This window comes from Oncorhynchus gorbuscha, linkage group LG19, assembly GCF_021184085.1.
Source record: "Oncorhynchus gorbuscha isolate QuinsamMale2020 ecotype Even-year linkage group LG19, OgorEven_v1.0, whole genome shotgun sequence".
Classification (NCBI taxonomy): domain Eukaryota; kingdom Metazoa; phylum Chordata; class Actinopteri; order Salmoniformes; family Salmonidae; genus Oncorhynchus; species Oncorhynchus gorbuscha.
Window position 1 is genome coordinate 67,846,741 of NC_060191.1, and position 20,326 is coordinate 67,867,066.

At 46.9% G+C, this 20,326-nt stretch overlaps 3 protein-coding genes across 3 annotated transcripts in view; all 3 read right to left on the reverse strand.

The window, feature by feature from the left end:
• Positions 1–4,867: 4,867 nt before the first annotated feature.
• LOC124005518 (NACHT and WD repeat domain-containing protein 2) lies at positions 4,868–16,281 on the reverse strand. Its single transcript, XM_046314871.1, has 9 exons — positions 16,048–16,281; positions 15,723–15,811; positions 13,704–13,811; positions 13,368–13,577; positions 12,540–12,663; positions 10,219–10,379; positions 9,649–10,086; positions 8,799–9,405; positions 4,868–8,688 (listed from the first exon to the last, which is right to left on the reverse strand). The coding sequence occupies exons 1-9, from the start codon at positions 16,112–16,114 to the stop codon at positions 5,447–5,449; spliced, it is 5,046 nt and encodes a 1,681-aa protein (XP_046170827.1). The 5' UTR covers positions 16,115–16,281; the 3' UTR covers positions 4,868–5,446.
• A 140-nt stretch (positions 16,282–16,421) lies between these two features.
• Positions 16,422–19,180, reverse strand: LOC124005519. Its single transcript, XM_046314872.1, has 2 exons — positions 18,420–19,180; positions 16,422–18,387 (listed from the first exon to the last, which is right to left on the reverse strand). The coding sequence occupies exons 1-2, from the start codon at positions 18,561–18,563 to the stop codon at positions 17,914–17,916; spliced, it is 618 nt and encodes a 205-aa protein (XP_046170828.1). The 5' UTR covers positions 18,564–19,180; the 3' UTR covers positions 16,422–17,913.
• A 307-nt stretch (positions 19,181–19,487) lies between these two features.
• Positions 19,488–20,326, reverse strand: part of LOC124005772 (F-BAR and double SH3 domains protein 2-like) — a 132,105-nt gene continuing 131,266 nt past the window's right edge. The window contains exon 20 of the mRNA XM_046315296.1: positions 19,488–20,249. Within this exon, the coding sequence (XP_046171252.1) occupies positions 20,166–20,249 (84 nt within the window). The 3' untranslated portion in view covers positions 19,488–20,165. The remainder of the gene's footprint in view (positions 20,250–20,326) is intronic.

Consider the following 20,326-nt stretch of genomic DNA (forward strand, 5'->3'; position numbering starts at 1 on the left):
CTGGTGGAGCACCCCTAGTGGAGGTTCCAGAATACAGTATCTGGTGGAGCACCCCTAGTGGAGGTTCCAGAATAGAGTATCTGGTGGAGCACCCTAGTGGAGGTTCCAGAATAGAGTATCTGGTGGAGCACCCCTAGTGGAGGTTCCAGAATAGAGTATCTGGTGGAGCACCCCTAATGGAGGTTCCAGAATACAGTATCTGGTGGAGCACCCCTAATGGAGGTTCTAGAATACAGTATCTGGTGGAGCACCCCTAATGGAGGTTCTAGAATACAGTATCTGGTGGAGCACCCCTAGTGGAGGTTCTAGAATACAGTATCTGGTGGAGCACCCCTAGTGGAGGTTCCAGAATAGAGTATCTGGTGGAGCACCCCTAGTGGAGGTTCTAGAATACAGTATCTGGTGGAGCACCCCTAGTGGAGGTTCCAGAATACAGTATCTGGTGGAGCACCCCTAGTGGAGGTTCTAGAATACAGTATCTGGTGGAGCACCCCTAGTGGAGGTTCTAGAATACAGTATCTGGTGGAGCACCCCTAGTGGAGGTTCCAGAATAGAGTATCTGGTGGAGTACCCCTAGTGGAGGTTCTAGAATACAGTATCTGGTGGAGGTTCCAGAATACAGTATCTGGTGGCAAACCATACACTTAACCGAACTACTTAACTCTAAATACTTAACCTAACTACTTAACTCTACCTAAATTCCTCATCTGTTTTTCCCTCCACATTGATACACACACACACACACACACACACACACACACACACACACACACACACACACACACACACACACACACACACACACACACACACACACACACACACACACACACACACACACACACACACACACACACACACACACACACACACACACACACACACACACACACACACACGACAGTGCATCTATCCATTTTCCAGCATCTTCCAACTTCAGTTCGCCCGTCCAGGGAGCCTACTGTGATTGGTTGAAAAAGGCTGTGAGCGTGACCTCCAAGGATGCTTGGTTGAGAACCAGAAAGGGAACGCAGAGCCATTGGAAAACCAAACTACACTATTCATATACTGCATATTAAACTGGACTTCATACTGCTAAATCAACCTAATATAAGCCAGAATTGTTGTAATTTATTCATCTCATCTACTCTGCACTTTGATTGAGAAGTGGAAAACCTCTCTGTCTCTCTCACCAGACTGATGATGATGTTTGAGTAGATGATGGCTACTGCTGCAGACAGAGCAATGGATTAGGACGAGGAGATGGCATATATTTAAAAACAATACATAAATCTCACATGAAGGGATAAATTATTTTCTAATTGCATAGTGTTAAGCAACCTTATGACTACTGTGCCATATCTTCATCTACTGTACTGTAGATGTTGCCATCTCATTTTGAGATTTGATTGATATAGCGTACACTATTGTGCATTTATAATTTGTGATGTGCAAGTTTTGAAAATTCACAGTATGAATGTTTATTTTCATACACTATAGTTGTGGCTATGAGGTTAATGAATCACATTGTTTTTTATAAAACATGGTTTAGACATTGTTGTAATCAAATGTATGTATATGGTTGTAATCCACTATTTGGGCTGAGTGCTCCTAGGATTTCCATTGGGAATTGTTTATACCTGTTTGCCACCAGCAGGGGGTGTAGGAGCACAGTGGTTTGCATCTCTGTCCCCTCAACAACAGTTGAAGAAGACGCCTGTGAAAACTCTAACCTTTCTCCTTCTCTCTTGTTTCTGTTGTTCTCTTAAACAGGTATGTGGTGTACACAAGCACATTATCTATAGAACATGTTAGAGTCAAAATGATTATCTGAGTGATACTTACCTTTTATGTTGAAGTGGTAAAGTTTAATGTGTAAATTGATCGAGTGCAAACTGTTAGCGATCTTGACATAGAGATGACTGGGTTTGCAGCTAAGCATGGCTAGCCCATAGAGTAACATAAGAGAAAATGGCGCAAGGTAATATTCTGGTTTGAATTGATTTATTTATAGCTCCTCTGAGGTAATATTTTTGGTTTATTTTCTACTCCTTTTATATTGTCTAGGCCCTGACATCTCCCCAGCCATGTGTTATATATGACAGAGTTGTATTTTCTTGTTTTAACTGTATATGCTAAAGCTAGGCTAACTGCACTAACTCTAGCCTGTCATCCTATAGGGTTGGTGTTACGGTTAGCTGGCTCAGTATTGTCTTGAGATGGCTGTACTGGTTAATGGTTCATTTATCTATTTAAAGGTGTTTCTATTGAAACCTAGTACATGAGGTTAAGATAAATACCGAGAAGTCAATGTTTCCACTCATTTTAATTCTATGCAACAATGGCTGTGGTAAAGTATGTATTATCCGTAGCGTTGTACACGGATAAGCCAGAGGAATTATCTTAAGACCTAACTCACATTTGAATATGGCTGTGTCTTTATGACTTTGGAGAATTATTTATGACACATTGAACTCGTTTCATTTGAACAATCCTAGGTGGCAAATCTAAAAGGGGCCTCCCGAGTGGGGGAGAAGTGGTCTTAGGAACTACATCGCAGTGCTAGAGGCATCACTACAGACCTTAGGTTCGATTCCGGGCTGTATCACAACCGGCCGTGATTGGGAGTCCCATAGGGCGGTGCTCAATTGGCCCAACGTCGTCCGGGTTAGGCGAGGTTTTGTCCCGGGTAGGCCATCATTGTAAATAAGAATTTGTTCTTAACCTTGCCTAGATAAATAAATAAAAACATTTCAGTGGAGAAGATGGAGGGGGAAAAAAGACAGATTGGATCCTGAAAAAGTGGCCGCAATAACTGATGAGTAAGTTTTTGTTAATCGATTGCAAATGAGCCTTTGACAGTGTGCGGGTATTATCATGATATTTAAAAAGTAATACAGTATCTATAAACATAAAATATACCAGGGGTTCTCAAAGTGGGGTCCGTGGTACTGCAGGGGGTCTGCAGCGAGATCTCAAAATGTATATAGGCCTAGATTAAACATTTTGGCCAAGGGATCTGTGGAATACGCTTAGAGTGTGTTATACAATACAATGTAATATTATTAATCTACAATTTATGTTCTTAACTCTGGGCAACATGGGCCTGGGAGGCTCACAGGGATATTGGTATCCACAGTACTCCACCAATTATACATTTTTCGAGTTCTTGTAATTTAAGCTTTAAAACTGGAAAGTGTTCCCTCTGCCTCATGGCAAAATGTGAAGAAATGTAGGATATTATCTTTAAAGCTGAAAAACAAAATCTCTTCCCCATGACAAAAGGTGTACAATTGCAGGAAAATTGCTACATTTAGTCTCCGATGTGAAGAGATAAGCCTTTAAAATGTTCCTTCCCAGGGCCTGGGACTTGGTCCGTCCGGCCATGTGCTGTCATAGTACAACTCCTGGTGCTATTATGAGGGGGTCCCGCGAACCCTGATGAATATGCTATCAGAAAAAGGGTCCTGGCCCAAAAAAGTTTGAAAACCCATGAATTACACAATATATGAGAAGCTAAGCACGATCATATGAAACAGACAGTAAGAAGGGCATGTATGCGATGTGCTAGCGATGTGCTAGCGATGTGCTAGCGATGTGCTAGCGATGTGGACGAGTATGACATGTCTTTTCTTTAATGGCCAGGAAGTCCTTCTGTAGCTCAGTTGGTAGAGCATGGCGCTTGTAACGCCAGGGTAGTGGGTTCGATCCCCGGGACCACCCATACATAGAATGTATGCACACTTGTCTTTAAGTCGCTTTGGATAAAAGCGTCTGCTAAATAGCATATATTATTATTATTATTATTATTAAGTTCCGATTCAAACTCCCATTAGACAGCTCTGCATGTGTTATAATGTCAAGGTACGTTTGTCAATGACTGAATATGTAGTATCGCTACGCAACTATCTTCACATACTCCCGTTATCACCTGGATGTACTTCACACAAAAACAGTCTAAATAAAAATGTATTAAGCAACCGGGAACAATCACTCATTACTGCCACACACAGGTCGGAGGTCTACAACAGATCAATACCTTGAAGGTGCCAAAGATACATTTTTATCTGAATAAAGATGTGGGTTTTGCTAAACAACGAATCTAGTTGTTTGTGTCGTCCGTTTTGGGAAAGTACCTACATAATTGCGCACCCAGCTCACTCAGGTGCTTCTCTATATCCCATTTGACATTGTCCGTAAGCTTGAGTTCATTTGCACACAAAAAAATCATACAATGATGGAAAGACCTGTATGTCCTGGTGTCCAGTGGTCCAGTGGTTTTCAGAAGAGGATGTCTTCATAATACAAGGTCAGGGACAGACTGAGAGGATGATTCTGTGTGTGACTGTTAGAGCAAAGTCTTGCATCTTGCTTGTCTTAATATCTTTGTTAGATATTACCGCACGGTCGGAACTAGAAGCGCAAGCATTTCGCTACACTCGCATTAACATCTGCTAACCATGTGTGCTGCTCGTGGCCACGTAATTTAGCGGAGTCTATCTTTACAGCTGAGGCTTGTCTGATGTGTTGACAGAGCCAGAGTCATACATATTGTAATACCTGAAGCACATGCGTCGATACTGCCGCCTGTGTACTAAAGATCTGACACTTTTGCTACAAATGTTCTTTGTTGTTGATTCCAATAAAGTATTTAAAATGTGACCTTGGTTGGACCTCAGACACCTGTGCTGATAGGACAATTTCTTATTTGAACACAAGCCACAATCATTCGGTTAGCTCATAGGCTCAATGTGCACCACAGCCAATGAAGAATGATGGAACCGGCTTCGTATCAATAGGCTGAACAAATATGAGCTGATTTGTTATCGCTCTGCTACATTGATTTTGGACAGAAAACAACCATTTTTAATATAAATTTTATTTAGGAATCAATTTACTAACAGGTAACAAATGGACAAAATTGTTTAATTAAAATGAATAAAGAAGGAAACTGGCCAACAAGACACAAGTTGGGCATACATCTGTTATGTCATCTCTGAAGAAGACTCAGGACTACATCTGTTATGTCATCTCTGAAGAAGACTCAGGACTACATCTGTTATGTCATCTCTGAAGAAGACTCAGGACTACATCTGTTATGTCATCTCTGAAGAAGACTCAGGACTACATCTGTTATGTCATCTCTGAAGAAGACTCAGAACTACATCTGTCATCTCTGAAGAAGACTCAGAACTACATCTGTTATCTCTGAAGAAGACTCTGGACTACATCTGTTATCTCTGAAGAAGACTCAGAACTACATCTGTTATCTCTGAAGAAGACTCAGGACTACATCTGTTATGTCATCTCTGAAGAAGACTCAGGACTACATCTGTTATGTTATCTCTGAAGAAGACTCAGGACTACATCTGTTATGTCATCTCTGAAGAAGACTCAGGACTACATCTGTTATGTCATCTCTGAAGAAGACTCTGGACTACATCTGTTATGTCATCTCTGAAGAAGACTTGGGCCATGTGATGCTGGGTGTTGCTAGGGGCAACCATCGCACTGGCTCAATGTCACACTGGCATGGCCTCTCCCGACCAATCCCTTGTATCCTTTCCCTGACAGCCCCTCCCCTCCCCGTGATGTCAGAGATGGAGTACACTCCCACAGACCCATCGTGGAAGCCCACATACACACACAGCTCCTCACTCACAGCCAGAGCTGTGGGGGTCTTACACAGACACAACCTCCCCAGTCTCCCCCCGTCAGCCAGCCGTACCACTGCCAGCAAGGGCTTAGTGTGCAGGTCACAGGCACAGCCATTATCCTGGGCAGGGGGGTGGCAGATGTAGACAGCGTAGCGTCCAGAGTCGTCCATGCAAACTTTGAGGACTGGACCCTGGGCCTTGACTCTACACAGCCTGGCATTGGGCATGTCCAGCAGGGTGATGAGGTCATCATCAGTGGACAGCAGAGCGAAGCTCCCATCAGACGACATGTGGAAGACCTGTGGCTGGCACAGGAACATCTGGGGGAGCAGAAACTGTCGGCATACAGTCTCCTCTGTCACCTTCCATGTGTAAACAGACCCAGAGGCAGCCATCACGATCACAAAGTCTGGGTGTTCCGGCAGGGTCCGGAAGGCCACGACCGTAGAACGTTCATAGCGTTCTGAGCACGAGAAGCGCTTACTGACGGTGCCAGACCACAGGCTGACGGCGAGCAGGTCGCCATGACGACGGCCTAACAGGAAGGTGCTCTCGGGTGAGACCTGAGCATCAGCCAGGTACAGGTGAATGTTACAGACCACGGCCCCACTGGCCAGCTTCCACACCCTGGACAGGCCGTGCTGAGACACACACACCCCGATGTGACCGTTAGAGGTGATCAGAACCTCTGTAGCTCTGCTGCCGTGGATACGGTGGAGGTTCTGTCCCGTGTCGCTCTGCCACACGTAAACGTCCTCCCCTGAGAGGCTCACAAGATGGCTGCCGTCTGGAGAGAGACACAGCTTCTCCACGGGGTCATCGTGCAGGAAGTGAGTCTCCGGACTTCCTGTCTGTAATCTCCACCTCCACAATATCTCTGAGCCGTCAATCACATAGAAACGCTCTCCCATTGGCTCCAGCACCACCTCCCTCACCCCGGCCCCAGTTCTAGGGACCATAGCCGCAGCACATATTACATCTGAGTCCCACGTAGTGAGGTGGCCATTTTGTGTGACCACGGAGAGGACAGAGTCCATCTTGAGCAGTGAGAGGGGTTGGGAAGGACTGCCAGCATCTAAGGACAGGACACACTGACCAGTGGTCATCCTCCACACCAGCACAGAGGGACAGGCCTCTAGCGAAGCCAGGATGAGTTGTCCGTCCTGGGCTAACAACGCCTGAGAGAAGGCCTTCCCCTGTGGAGCTCTGAAATGGTCCCACTGCTCCCAGTCACACGTGTCCCAGAGAATAATCTCCTGGGTTTTACACACCAGCAGAATACAACTCTCTTCTGATAGGTCTGTATTGATGAACTCAAAATGGCTGCTGCCACTACAACACTCTTTTAGGAGTTTGGGATCTGTTTTGGCCGCTACGCACCATAACAATACGTGCCCTCTGCTGTCCACACACGCCATCTCCCTCTCATCCTCACTGAGTATCACAGAGATAACTGATGACTCTGCTGGACTGGAACAGATAGCAGTGAGAGTGCCTCTAGATGTGTCAAATATAGACACTGTGCCTTTCTCCTGGCCACAGTACACAAACTGACCACTAGGGGGAAAAGACACACTCCTCACAGCGTTCTGGCACTGCAAACGGGTGAGGAGGCGGCTGGTGGAAACTTCAGAAACACTCACATAGCTCAGACCTTTCCACCACACACACATCCTGTCATCACACATGACAAACCCTTCAACTATGGTACTGCAGCATTGGTCTGAGTTGGACCCCTGTCTTTCTAGACTCAGTACATCCTGAAAACACGTTGTCCCAGTCACATCCCACAGGAGCTGTGTGTTGCACTGAGTTGAGAGGAGGATGAAAGTCCCACTACCCCGGACACTTACAAACCTCAGCGCAGGTTCACAGCTCAGTTTCAGTTCCTCTGCCTCTCTACCCCTCCACACCAAAGCAGACCCATCACTCTGAATGACAACCACAGTCCCAGACACTGTCCCCGCCGCATCTGTAACAGCACACTGTCTGGCCTCTGGAAAAAGACACTGTGTGGAGGGTACAGTAGAGGGGGCAGGACTGAGCACCACTCCTAATCCGCTTCCCCTCTTCTTGATCCCCTGTGTCACCTCCTCAGCATAGCCCTCCAGCTCAGGACAGAGCCCCAGGAAAGGAAGCAGCCTGACCTTCATCACCATGGACAGCTCCATAGGGGAGTTCCAGAGGAGACAGGCTGAGTCCCTCAGAATGCCCGCCAGAAGAGCTCTCTCCCTGGGGAAGATGAGCTGGGACGCCCCCTCCCTTTCCCAATCCTCCAGCAGGGTTACCAGATCCCCGAGGAACCCCGCCCTCAGCATAGCCTGATGGAACTCCAGTGACATCATCAGACCTCGCCCTAGCTCCTCCAACCTGCCACTCTCCTTCAGGTGATAGGGCAGTTCCAGAAGCTTGCGCAGGTTGACTCGCACATGCTCAGAAGAGGGGGAGGAAGAGGATGAGGAGGGTTTAGAGTTAAACACATAGGGTTGACCAAGAGGTTGTCTGTCAATGTATTTTTTCATTCGGGCAGTGTCAGGGACAGGCCCAGGCTGGTTGAGTCCTGTGGTCTGGCTGATGACCAATGGTTTGGCTCTACCGTAGGCCCAGCGACCATTAAAATAGTCGGCCATCGCTGTGTGCATCTCCTCCCTCATCTCCCAGGAGCTCAGGTACCTCTCACACACCACCAACCCAAAATGTCTACTGACCCAGAATAGAACATGAGACCCTGTAACACTCCTCTTCACCAGAAACCCCTTCAGATCCAACAACAGCCTCTCTACTTCCACCTCAGGTACCCTAAACTTGGAGGGAGGGGGTTCACTGGCCGAGATGTACCCAGCCAGCACCGCGTCATCACTGGACAGGAGGTCAGAGAGCTCAGCCTCTGTGAGACCGGTCCTGGAGAGGGTCAGGTAGCTCAGGGCTCGGGACACCAGAACCAACCCATGTTTCTCCTCTTGGTGAACCAGAAACACTGTGATGCTGGAGTGGACACCCACAGGGAGGGTCTCATCAGTCACCTCTGATGCTGAGAGAGAGAGAGCGAGAGAGGACAGAGAGAGAGGGAGTGGGAGAAAGAGAGAAATTAGCTCCAGTTTATATAGATAGATGTGTTTATACTGTGTTTTTGATGTGTACCTGAGGTCCACAACGAGGCGTGTCTATGTAGGAGGCGAGCGTAGAGGGTCAGAGGGCAGGAGATCAGGGCCATGTTCATGACCCCCTGCTGTCCTGACGTCACTCTCCTTCCTGACCCCTCCAGGAGGGCTGCCAACATCCTCACACACCCCCTCCCTTCCACCGGCCCCAGCTCCACAATCACACAGCACCCTGAGACACCAAAAACTGCAGAGGAGGATTGTGGGAAATGGAGTTCAAGGGTGTGGAGGGTATTGGTTCGGGTCGGGGAGATGGAGAGCATGAGTTTGATGTTGGGAGGGAGGGGGGAAGGGAGACACTTGATGATTTGGGGTCCGGAGACGGTCCAAGCTTGGTCTAGGCCGTTAAGGATGAGGACCAGGGGCTGTTTAGGGGTGGGACAGAGGGAGAGAAGGGAGGAAAGGTTATGTCTGAGCTGGGGGAGGCTAGGGTTAGGATCTCTGCTACTGGGCTCAGGGTTACGGTTGTATCTGTGGGCTATCTGGTGGCACAGGCTGGAGAGAAGGTGTCTAGGTGAGAGATTGACTGACAGACTGGTGAACCGGATAATCACCACGGGATCCATGTCGCTCAGCCATGACCTCACCTGCAGAAGAGAGGAGAGAGAAACAGGCTGTTATGTGGCGCTGTCAATCAGTACAGTCCCAGTCATTTGGGATGGACCCTGCAGATCTCTTCTAAAGCAAGATATTATTAGATATTATAATGAATGTTGTCTGGATATTCAGTCAGTAATGTAGCTGGTAATGTCTTATAGAAGCAACAGGTATTTTCTTCTTCCCATCACTTCTATAAGATTCTGTCTGTCCTGAGTTACTGCTCCATCTACCTGCTGTGCACAATGTGCCAGCAGCACAGTTTTCCCTGTGCACGGCCCTCCTACGACCACTAGTGGGTGTTGTGTGTCCCTCTGCTCCAGGTAAGACCTGACTTCCTCTTCCTCTGGCCGATTGTTGTCATAGAGACGGGAATAGAGAGAACACAGCTCCTCTTGCTCAGCCTGCTCTCTGGCCAACGCATCATCAGAATGAGGTGAAGATACTGACTTTCCCATTCCCATGGCGACAGAGCTGTCAATCAGAGCCAGGAGGTCGGAGTAAAGCTGCTGGCAGAGACCCTCCGCATAGCTCCTCCTCCTGGCGGGGGTGTAACCATGACGAGGGTCGCATTCCGAAGTTGTGGTGTACACCAGGAGCTGACAGGAAGTCACCAGGCTGGGCAGGAAGTGGTCACAGAGCTGGGACAGGAGGCTGTCATCGGACAGAGCCTGCGGTAGATGGGGGATGACGTTACTCCTTACCTAATACCACTGATACAAGGTCAGATATTTGTCATCCCCAGGTAGAGGTTGGGGGGCGGGTAATCAGATTCTAGATCAGTTATTAAGTGAAGCACGTACCTTGAGAGGAGGATAGGGGTGTAGGGGCGGCTCTTTAGGGGGCTGGTCTGCCCCCTCACTCTGGCCCCGCCCATTGGAGATCTTGTTGACATAGACCAGGCAGCGTTTGATGTCACGTCTTGGACAATTCTCCAGAGCGAATCGCAGGTCTGTGTCGAGAGCTAGAGAGAGAGAGAGAGTTTTCAAAATGTACACCTTAATAAAGAGCATATTACATACAGTTCTGTTGGACAACTTAAATGTCTGGAGAGATGTGTGAAGAATGTACAATTCCTATAGATAATCTGAAATCCTACTAGAGTGATGGAGCTATTTAAAATGTCAGAGAGGTGAATAGAAGTACAGTTTGTCTTTCTTCCAGTAGATGTTGCTCAACTCCCACCACTTCATTCGCCTTACACCTAAAGAGAGAGATGGGGGTGTGAGGTCGCCTGTTCTCTGTTGAACACAGCACCTCGACGAAGGGAACATTGAGTCATTTCACACCTTCACACCTTTCTTCAGATGGATGTGCAAATCTAGATTATAGAAAGATACTGGGATATCTGTTACTATGGGGACAGAGGGATAGCAACGGTGTTTTAGGTTGCTTTTGGGGGCTGAGTGTGAGTTCATGTGGCTCATTTTCTGCATGTATAGAACTGAACCACAACCTTTAAACTGTCTGGCCTAGCTGGACAGGTGTGGTACAACCATGTAGTTTTCCATTCAGTCGCTTGTCATTGGTCGAGGACTGAAGAGGAAGTCACATGGTAATCTGTACCTAAAGGGGCTATAGAGACACATGACTATAACACACACTGACCACAGACAGAGGTCATGGCTGTGGACAAACAGACTGGACTTCTGATGGAGCTACTGACCATTGGCTCTTCTCCTGACTGGTTGGCTCCTGTGTGTTATGATGAGTCAGGGGCTCATTATTTCAAATACTGTATTACAGGTGAGTTGTGTGCTGTATTTTGTTGGTGCCCAAAAGTCATTTATATTCTGTTGATCAGAATGATTGGTGGAGATTCTCTCTACTCCATAGTGGGAGATGATGTCATTCTGCAATGTGCCAATCAGGTTCATCCATAAACCGGCTCCAATGTTGTTTTAGAGAATTTGGCGGTACGTCTAACCGGCCTCACAACCACAGACCACGTGTAACCACGCCAGCCCAGGACCTCCGCATCCGGCTTCTTCAACTGCGGGAACAGCCACCCGGACAGCTGATGTAACTGTGGGTTTGTACACTCTTAAGAATTTCTGTAAAAAGTCATAAACCGTCTCAGGGAAGCTCGTCTTCCTTCAACTGACTGCAGTTTGACGTCGTAACAGACTTCAGTGGGCGAATGCTCACCTTGGATGGCCACTGGCACGCTGGAGAAGAGTGCTCTTCATGAATGAATCCCAGTTTCAACTGTGCTGGGCAGATGGCAGACGCATGGCATGGTGTGGGAGAGCGGTTTGCTGACATCAGCATTTGTAACATTGTAAATAAGAATTTGTTCTGACTTGCCGAGTTAAAAAAGGTTAAATAAAAAAGTATTTAAAAACAGTGCCCCCTGGTGGCAGTGGGATTATTGTATGGGCAGGCATAAACTACTGATAACACAATTGCATTTTATCGATGGCTATTTAAATGCACAGAGATACCGTGACGAGATCCTGTCGTGCCATTCATCCACCGCCATCACCTCATGTCTCAGCATGATAATGCACGGCCCCATGTCACAAGGATCTATACATAATTCCTGGACACTGAAAATGCCCCAGTTCAACCGTGGGCTGCATACTCACCAGACACGTCACCCACTGAGCATGTTTGGGATGCTCTGGATCTACATGTACGACAGTGTGTTCCAGTTCCCACCAATATACACCAACACACAGCCATTGAAGAGGAGTGGGACACCATTCCACAGGCCCCAATCAACAGCCTGATCAACTCCATGTGGAGGAAATGTGTCGCGCTGTATGAGGTAAATGGTGGTCACACCAGATACTGACTGGCTTTCTGAACCACAACCCTACTTTTATTTTAAGGTCTCTGTGACGAACAGAATAACATCTGTATTCACAGTCATGTGAAATCCATAGATTAGGGCCTAATGAATTTATTTCAATGAACTGATTTCCTCATATGAACTGTAAATCTTTGAAATTATTGCATGTTGCCTTTATATTTTTGTTCAGTGTGGTTAAAGAATAAATACAAACTAGAAAACAGTATTTTGCTATTTAAGACTCCCTTTGAAACATTCTCTTGTGCTTTTGACAGTGTGCAGATCGATACAGGACGAGCCTAGATCATTTCTCTAACACATCTCACTCACCTGACCTGTAGTAGCCTAGGGTTGTTAGGAGACCCTCCTCAACACACTGACTCACAGCAGCCTGCAAGACCTTCCTCATCTCCTCCTCGTCTTCAACACCCGTTTCTCCTGTCTTTTCATCTGTCTGAGAACAAGATCATCGTAACCTGTGCTGCACTGTGTGTGTGTGTGTGTGTGTGTGTGTGTGTGTGTGTGTGTGTGTGTGTGTGTGTGTGTGTGTGTGTGTGTGTGTGTGTGTGTGTGTGTGTGTGTGTGTGTGTGTGTGTGTGTGTGTGTGTCTGGTGATTTCTCCTCACCTGTTTGTCGGGGTGCAGCTGTGTGTGTGTGTGTGCCTGGTGATTTCTCCTCACCTGTTTGTCGGGGTGCAGCTGTGTGTGTGTGTGTGTGTGTGCCTGGTGATTTCTCCTCACCTGTTTGTCGGGGTGCAGCTGTGTGTGTGTGTGTGTGTGTGTGTGTGTGTGTGTGTGTGTGTGTGTGTGTGTGTGTGTGTGTGTGTGTGTGTGTGTGTGTGTGTGTGTGTGTGTGTGTGTGTGTGTGTGTGTGTGTGTGTGTGTACCTGGTGATTTCTCCTCACCTGTTTGTCGGGGTGCAGCTGTGTGTGTGTGTGTGTGTGTGTGTGTGTGTGTGTGTGTGTGTGTGTGTGTGTGTGTGTGTGTGTGTGTGTGTGTGTGTGTGTGTGTGTGTGTGTGTGTGTGTGTGTGTGTGTGTGTGTGTGTGTGTGTGTGTGCCTGGTGATTTCTCCTCACCTGTTTGTCGGGGTGCAGCTGTGTCTGTGTCTGTGTGTGTGTGTGTGTGTGTGTGTGTGTGTCCCTGGTGATTTCTCCTCACCTGTTTGTCAGGGTGCAGCTGTGTGTGAATGTGTGTCTGTCGTTGCAGGCAGAAGGACGGTGGTATTGTATTCTCGTCTCTCAGGTATGCCTTCTCTAGAGCACGGGTACTGATGTCCGCTCGCTGGCACACCTGGAGCAGCCTGTGGAACTCTGCCACCTCCACCTGGGCAGGTAAACACACAGCACCATACTGTGCCCCCACCAGAGCCTGCAGCGCCACCCACAGGACACACAGAGAAGTACAGGAGTTAGGGTTGATTAGGGAAAAGGGGTTATACTAAATGTACTTAGTAGGGTGTAGGAGTTGATTTGGGACGTGGATGTGGTGCCTTACCACTAGGTAGGGTCCGTCAGAGCTTTCTCTACACGCCTGTAGTAGCTTTTGTCTAGTCTGTTGGTCTGGCCCGGTTCTGGGATCACTTGCCTCATAAGGGTCTATCACCTACATACACATGATAGAGAATCCAATTGAATCAGACATTCAATGGCTTCCCTAGTTCACAGCAAAAGCTGGGCCTAGTATCGTCACCTGAGAGTCATCTTAAGTGTGTGAGTCAACTTAACTACAATATTCTGGAGAGAGATGATTTATTATCAAACATATAGTATGACATGTATTATCGTTCACACAGCTGTAAAAATACATTTGCAAAACATCAAGTCCATCTGAATATGGGTTTTGTTCAACAAGCTCATAACTCCTGCTGCTCAATAGAGATAATAACTTCACAAACACATCATATTGCCTGAAGGAAAACTCACAGTCAACACACACACAGTCACTCAGCACCTGTTCATACTCAACAATAACACACCCCTCCCCTGCTCTCTCTTCATGGCACCATTGTGAGAACATCCTCTGTCCCCTACCAATCAACAGTAGAATGTGTTGAGTTGAACTGCTCCTAAAGGTCGGCTTCTGTAGAGGCTTTGATCTCACGCTCCGTGTCTCTCCACCATGAGGGGTACTGAATAGTTCACCAACTGCCATGATACAGGACCAGCTAAATAAGACCTTCCTACAGTATGATACAGGACCAGCTAAATAAGACCGTCCTACAGTATGATACAGGACCAGCTAAATAAGACCTTCCTACAGTATGACCAGCTAAATAAGACCGTCCTACAGCATGACCAGCTAAATAAGACCTTCCTACAGTATGATACAGGACCAGCTAAATAAGACCTTCCTACAGTATGACCAGCTAAATAAGACCTTCCTACAGTATGATACAGGACCAGCTAAATAAGACCTTCCTACAGTATGACCAGCTAAATAAGACCGTCCTACAGTATGACCAGCTAAATAAGACCGTCCTACAGTATGATACAGGACCAGCTAAATAAGACCTTCCTACAGTATGACCAGCTAAATAAGACCGTCCTACAGTATGATAGAGGACCAGCTAAATAAGACCGTCCTACAGTATGATACAGGACCAGCTAAATAAGACCTTCCTACAGTATGACCAGCTAAATAAGACGTCCTACAGTATGATAGAGGACCAGCTAAATAAGACCGTCCTACAGTATGATACAGGACCAGCTAAATAAGACCTTCCTACAGTATGACCAGCTAAATAAGACCTTCCTACAGTATGATACAGGACCAGCTAAATAAGACCTTCCTACAGTATGACCAGCTAAATAAGACCGTCCTACAGTATGATACAGGACCAGCTAAATAAGACCTTCCTACAGTATGATACAGGACCAGCTAAATAAGACCTTCCTACAGTATGACCAGCTAAATAAGACCGTCCTACAGTATGATACAGGACCAGCTAAATAAGACCGTCCTACAATATGATACAGGACCAGCTAAATAAGACCTTCCTACAGTATGACCAGCTAAATAAGACCTTCCTACAGTATGATACAGGACCAGCTAAATAAGACCTTCCTACAGTATGACCAGCTAAATAAGACCGTCCTACAGTATGATACAGGACCAGCTAAATAAGACCTTCCTACAGTATGATACAGGACCAGCTAAATAAGACCTTCCTACAGTATGACCAGCTAAATAAGACCGTCCTACAGTATGATACAGGACCAGCTAAATAAGACCTTCCTACAGTATGATACAGGACCAGCTAAATAAGACCTTCCTACAGTATGATACAGGACCAGCTAAATAAGACCTTCCTACAGTATGACCAGCTAAATAAGACCTTCCTACAGTATGATACAGGACCAGCTAAATAAGACCTTCCTACAGTATGACCAGCTAAATAAGACCGTCCTACAGTATGACCAGCTAAATAAGACCTTCCTACAGTATGACCAGCTAAATAAGACCTGCCTACAGTATGATATCCATTCCAACATCTAAACAGAGGTGACCTCTCACCTTGAAGTCCAGTCCGTATGTGTGTCTGCAGTGCTCCCTCAGCCTGGGAAACACATTTTCTCTCAGAGCCCTGCGTTCCACAACAGAGTCTAGACAACACACAGGGGTTATACTTCCATTCCTTCTCCAACCAGGGTCATACACCACACACACACAGGGGTTATACTTCCATTCCTTCTCCAACCAGGGTCATTCAGCACACACAGGGGTTATACTTCCATTCCTTCTCCAACCAGGGTCATACACCACACACACAGGGGTTATACTTCCATTCCTTCTCCAACTAGGGTCATACACCACACACACACAGTCAGACCTGCTGTACCTTCTGGATTAGAACACAGGTAAACCTTGATACAGGACTTGCATGATGCTGTTCGGGAGTCGTCCATGATTCTGTCAGAGGCAATGATAAGACATAAACGGAAAATAGCATCCACACGGGACAAAAAAATAGTAAATGTAAACTATTTAGTAGGACCAAAGTAACAAACTTGCACAGGCTAGTAGTGAGTCCTGCCTAAACGATTCTCCCTTCCCCCCCTCGCTCAGTCTCTCCTCCCCCTTGCTGTTCCCATCAGGAAACTGCCTTCTGATGCTGTTCTGGATAATGAACACACTCTCAGATTCACACACTAGAGAGATTTTGTATCACCAGTCTTTTAAGTTTACTGTGAATAACAAACATGTTATGAAAAGTATTTTTCCAATCCGTTTTATTATTTAACATTTGTACACAATAAATACAAACTTTTTTATTTTTTATTATTTTTACAGCCAATAATAATATGCGGAAATAATTTTGCACCTGTTCTCAATGTTGTCACCATGGCAACATTCAGAAGAGAGAAGGCCTGTTGTTCAACTACACTGATTTAGCAGCTCGGAAACATCTCCAAATCAAAACTAAATCAAATAGATATATAAAAAAAAAAGCTAAAATAAACTAAAAGTACAGGGACACAGGACTGTTGTATAGAGGAAGATTACAGAGTTATATTTGACCAGAGAGATTAACCATAACAACACACGTATTGTAATAAAAAGTGTTGGCTTGATCTGTGGGTGAGAACAGCTTTCTGACAAGATGGAGGACATTGATGTTAACCATAAACTTCAACAGCAGTTTGATAAACATTCTGAAGATGTAAGAGAGATCAAGGAGAGGGTGTGGTTTAGAGAAGACCAAACTAGCCAAGCAAAGATAGGATCGTATCCTTCCTCCTCTCGCAGTATAATCACTCTCAAAGCTCATACACCACCTAAAACTAACAAATACACATTCTCTCTACAATCATTCAATATTCCTTAGAAATGTTTCATAATTCAAATCAAATATATGTATATATATATTTTAACATTTATAACACCATTCTAAAGGAGCACCTCACCCTCCAAGACCAAATGGTTCCCTGGCTTCTGTAGAACAGGATGCTGGGTCAAAGGTTAGGGGTCAGAGGATAGGAATCAGAGGATAGGGGTCAGAGGTTAAGTGTCAGAGGTTAGGGGTCAGAGTTTAGGCGTCAGAGGATATGGGTCAGATGTTAGGTGTCAAGAGGTTAGGGGTCAGAGGTTAGGTGTCAGAGGTTAGGGGTCAGAGGTTAGGAAGGTGCAGCCAGAATGAGACGGCAACACTGAAAAACAACAGAAATACAAACAAGAGAATAAAACCAATCAAAAGGAATAAAGTGCTATGATGTCTCCCTAGGTTGGGTTTAGGAAGGCTTGAAGGGGCTGGTTATGGATATTGCTAAGGTGTATCCTCACAGGTTGTTGAATCTTCTATACGATAGGGCATATCACCGTAAAATAAACTTATCATTGTGGCAGATTTGAAATGTGCAAGCCAATCGCTGTGTGAAATGTTAGGACCTAATTTATCAGCCTGAAGTGCTTTCCAAATCTACACAACATCATATGTCAAAGTTCAAGGGTCAAACTGAAAGGTCACAAGTGAGACAAGTCAGACCCTTTCCCACATCTACCTCTTCCTCCTCAGTAACTTCAGAGGCTCGGTAGGGATGTGGTATACCATTAATTGCTTAGTGGGTAGGACGCGGAATGGTAGGACGCGGAATCAAAATCACTCCAACAAAACATTGTGATTGAAACAACGTAGACTTCCTGGTTTCAATAATAAAAGCTACAGTCTTAAAGTAGGAATACACAAAGAGGTGGCAGAAAGCATCTCCTATGGACATGTTGTCCCCTGTGGTGCATCTCCTCTGGACATGTTGTCCCCTGTGGTGCATCTCCTCTGGACATGTTGTCCCCTGTGGTGCAGCTCCCCTGGACATGTTGTCCCCTGTGGTGCAGCTCCTATGGACATGTTGTCCCCTGTGGTGCAGCTCCTATGGACATGTTGTCCCCTGTGGTGCAGCTCCTCTGGACATGTTGTCCTCTGGACATGTTGTCCTCTGGACATGTTGTCCCCTGGACATGTTGTCCTCTGGACATGTTGTCCCCTGGACATGTTGTCCTCTGGACATGTTGTCCCCTGTGGTGCAGCTCCTCTGGACATGTTGTCCTCTGGACATGTTGTCCTCTGGACATGTTGTCTCCTGGACATGTTGTCCTCTGTGGTGCAGCTCCTCTGGACATGTTGTCCTCTGGACATGTTGTCCCCTGGACATGTTGTCCCCTGTGGTGCAGCTCCTCTGGACATGTTGTCCCCTGGACATGTTGTCCCCTGGACATGTTGTCCCCTGTGGTGCAGCTCCTCTGGACATGTTGTCCTCTGGACATGTTGTCCCCTGGACATGTTGTCCCCTGTGGTGCAGCTCCTCTGGACATGTTGTCCCCTGTGGTGCAGCTCCTCTGGACATGTTGTCCTCTGGACATGTTGTCCTCTGTGGTGATGTTGTTTTCTGCACCCTTCTCTACTTCCCTTCTTTTCGGGTGGGCGTCTGGGTTCGTTCATTCAGTCGTTTAAATACAGTCTCTCTCCACTCAACATCCCCCTCACTCAGACTCCAGCAGAGAGAGAGAGAGACACACCGGGTCCAACACAAAACCAGAACAGGGGTTGATTCTGACAGGCCGTCAGAGAGAACAGTCATCGTAAAGCATTAAATGCAGGTATCAGTATATATGTCTGAAGGGTAAACAGAAGCCTGACCAGGGGTTACAACCACAGCTGTAAAACACCAAACCTCTGACCCATCTCTTAGAGCACTTCCGATTGTCTCCTCTGCACTGCCTGTTGACGACTACATATCAATGATACAAACACACACTGTTCATCAGAGGTTGAAGCTGAGGAGACTTATCTCTGTGTGTGTGTGTGTGGTGGTGGTTCCCACTGATCCATACAAACTGCAGATAGACAGAACGGTCTATCTGAGAAGGAGAGAGGGATGGAGGGAGGTGTTAGAGAACGTTCAGGGAGGATCCAGCCCCACCTTTCTCTCTCCCTCTCCCTTCCTCCCTCCATCTCTCCCTCTCTCTCTCCCTTCCTCCCTCCCTCTCTCTCCCTCCCTCCCTCCCTCTCTCTCTCTCCCTCTCTCTCTCTCCCTTCCTCCCTCCCTCCCTCCACCTCTCTCTCTCCCTTCCTCCCTCCACCTCTCCCTCCCTCTCCCTTCCTCCCTCCCCCTCTCCCTCCCTTCCTCTCTCCCTCCCTTCCTTCTTCCCCCTCCCTCCATCTCTCCCTTTCTCCCTCCCTCTCTCCCTTTCTCTCTCTCTCTCTCTCTCCCTCCCTCCCTCCCTCCCTTTCTCCCTCCCTCCATCCCTCCCTCCCTCCCTCTCTCCCTTCCTCTCTCCCTTCCTCCCTCCACCTCTCCATACCCTTTAACTGTATGTACAATGCTATTTCAGGTTGACATACGAATCAACTTCTACTACATATAAAATAGATACTCCAATCAGCGGGTTAGGCTAATATGAAACATTCCTATGACAACAGTAATGTACTGTACTAATCCACATTAAACACGTATGATACGACTATATATGGCAAGAACAGGGGAATCCCAGCTCACATAGCAGATAAAACTCCCTTTCATAGCAACTCTCCTCCTCAACATGTCTCCTTTTCATTCTCCTCTTCCTCCCGCTCTTCCTCCTTTCATTCAAAATGGCTGCCAGATGGGAGCAAAGTTAAGGCAACAGACAGTCTGACACAGAGGGAGAGGAGGGGTGAGCAGGGAGGGGCTGCTACTCCTTGTTGCTAGGAGACATAATCATCTTCCTTCCCTTGTTTCTTCCCAGTGCTGGGAGGTTGGGGGGAGAGAAGGGGGAGTTCGTCCCAGTGCTGGGAGGTTGGGGGAGAGAAGGGGGAGTTCGTCCCAGTGTTGGGAGGTAGGGGGAGAGAAGGGGGAGTTATTCCCAGTGTTGGGAGAGAAGGGGGAGTTATATGGTTCAAAGGTTAGAGGTAAAGCCCAGTTCAAAGTTCAGTCACTCAGGTCTGCAGGGCAGTGCTGTGCTGTCCGTCTGTCTGTCTGCCTGTCACACCAGTGTGATCTCCACCTCCTCAGTCTTCTCTGCTTTTTTGCGAGGTTTCTGCTTGGGGGGCCGGGGGGCTGCACGGACCTATGGAGCGGGAGAAAGAGAGGGAGGGAGGGGGGGCATTAAACACATATCTGATCTACCTGCAGTAATGACTTTAA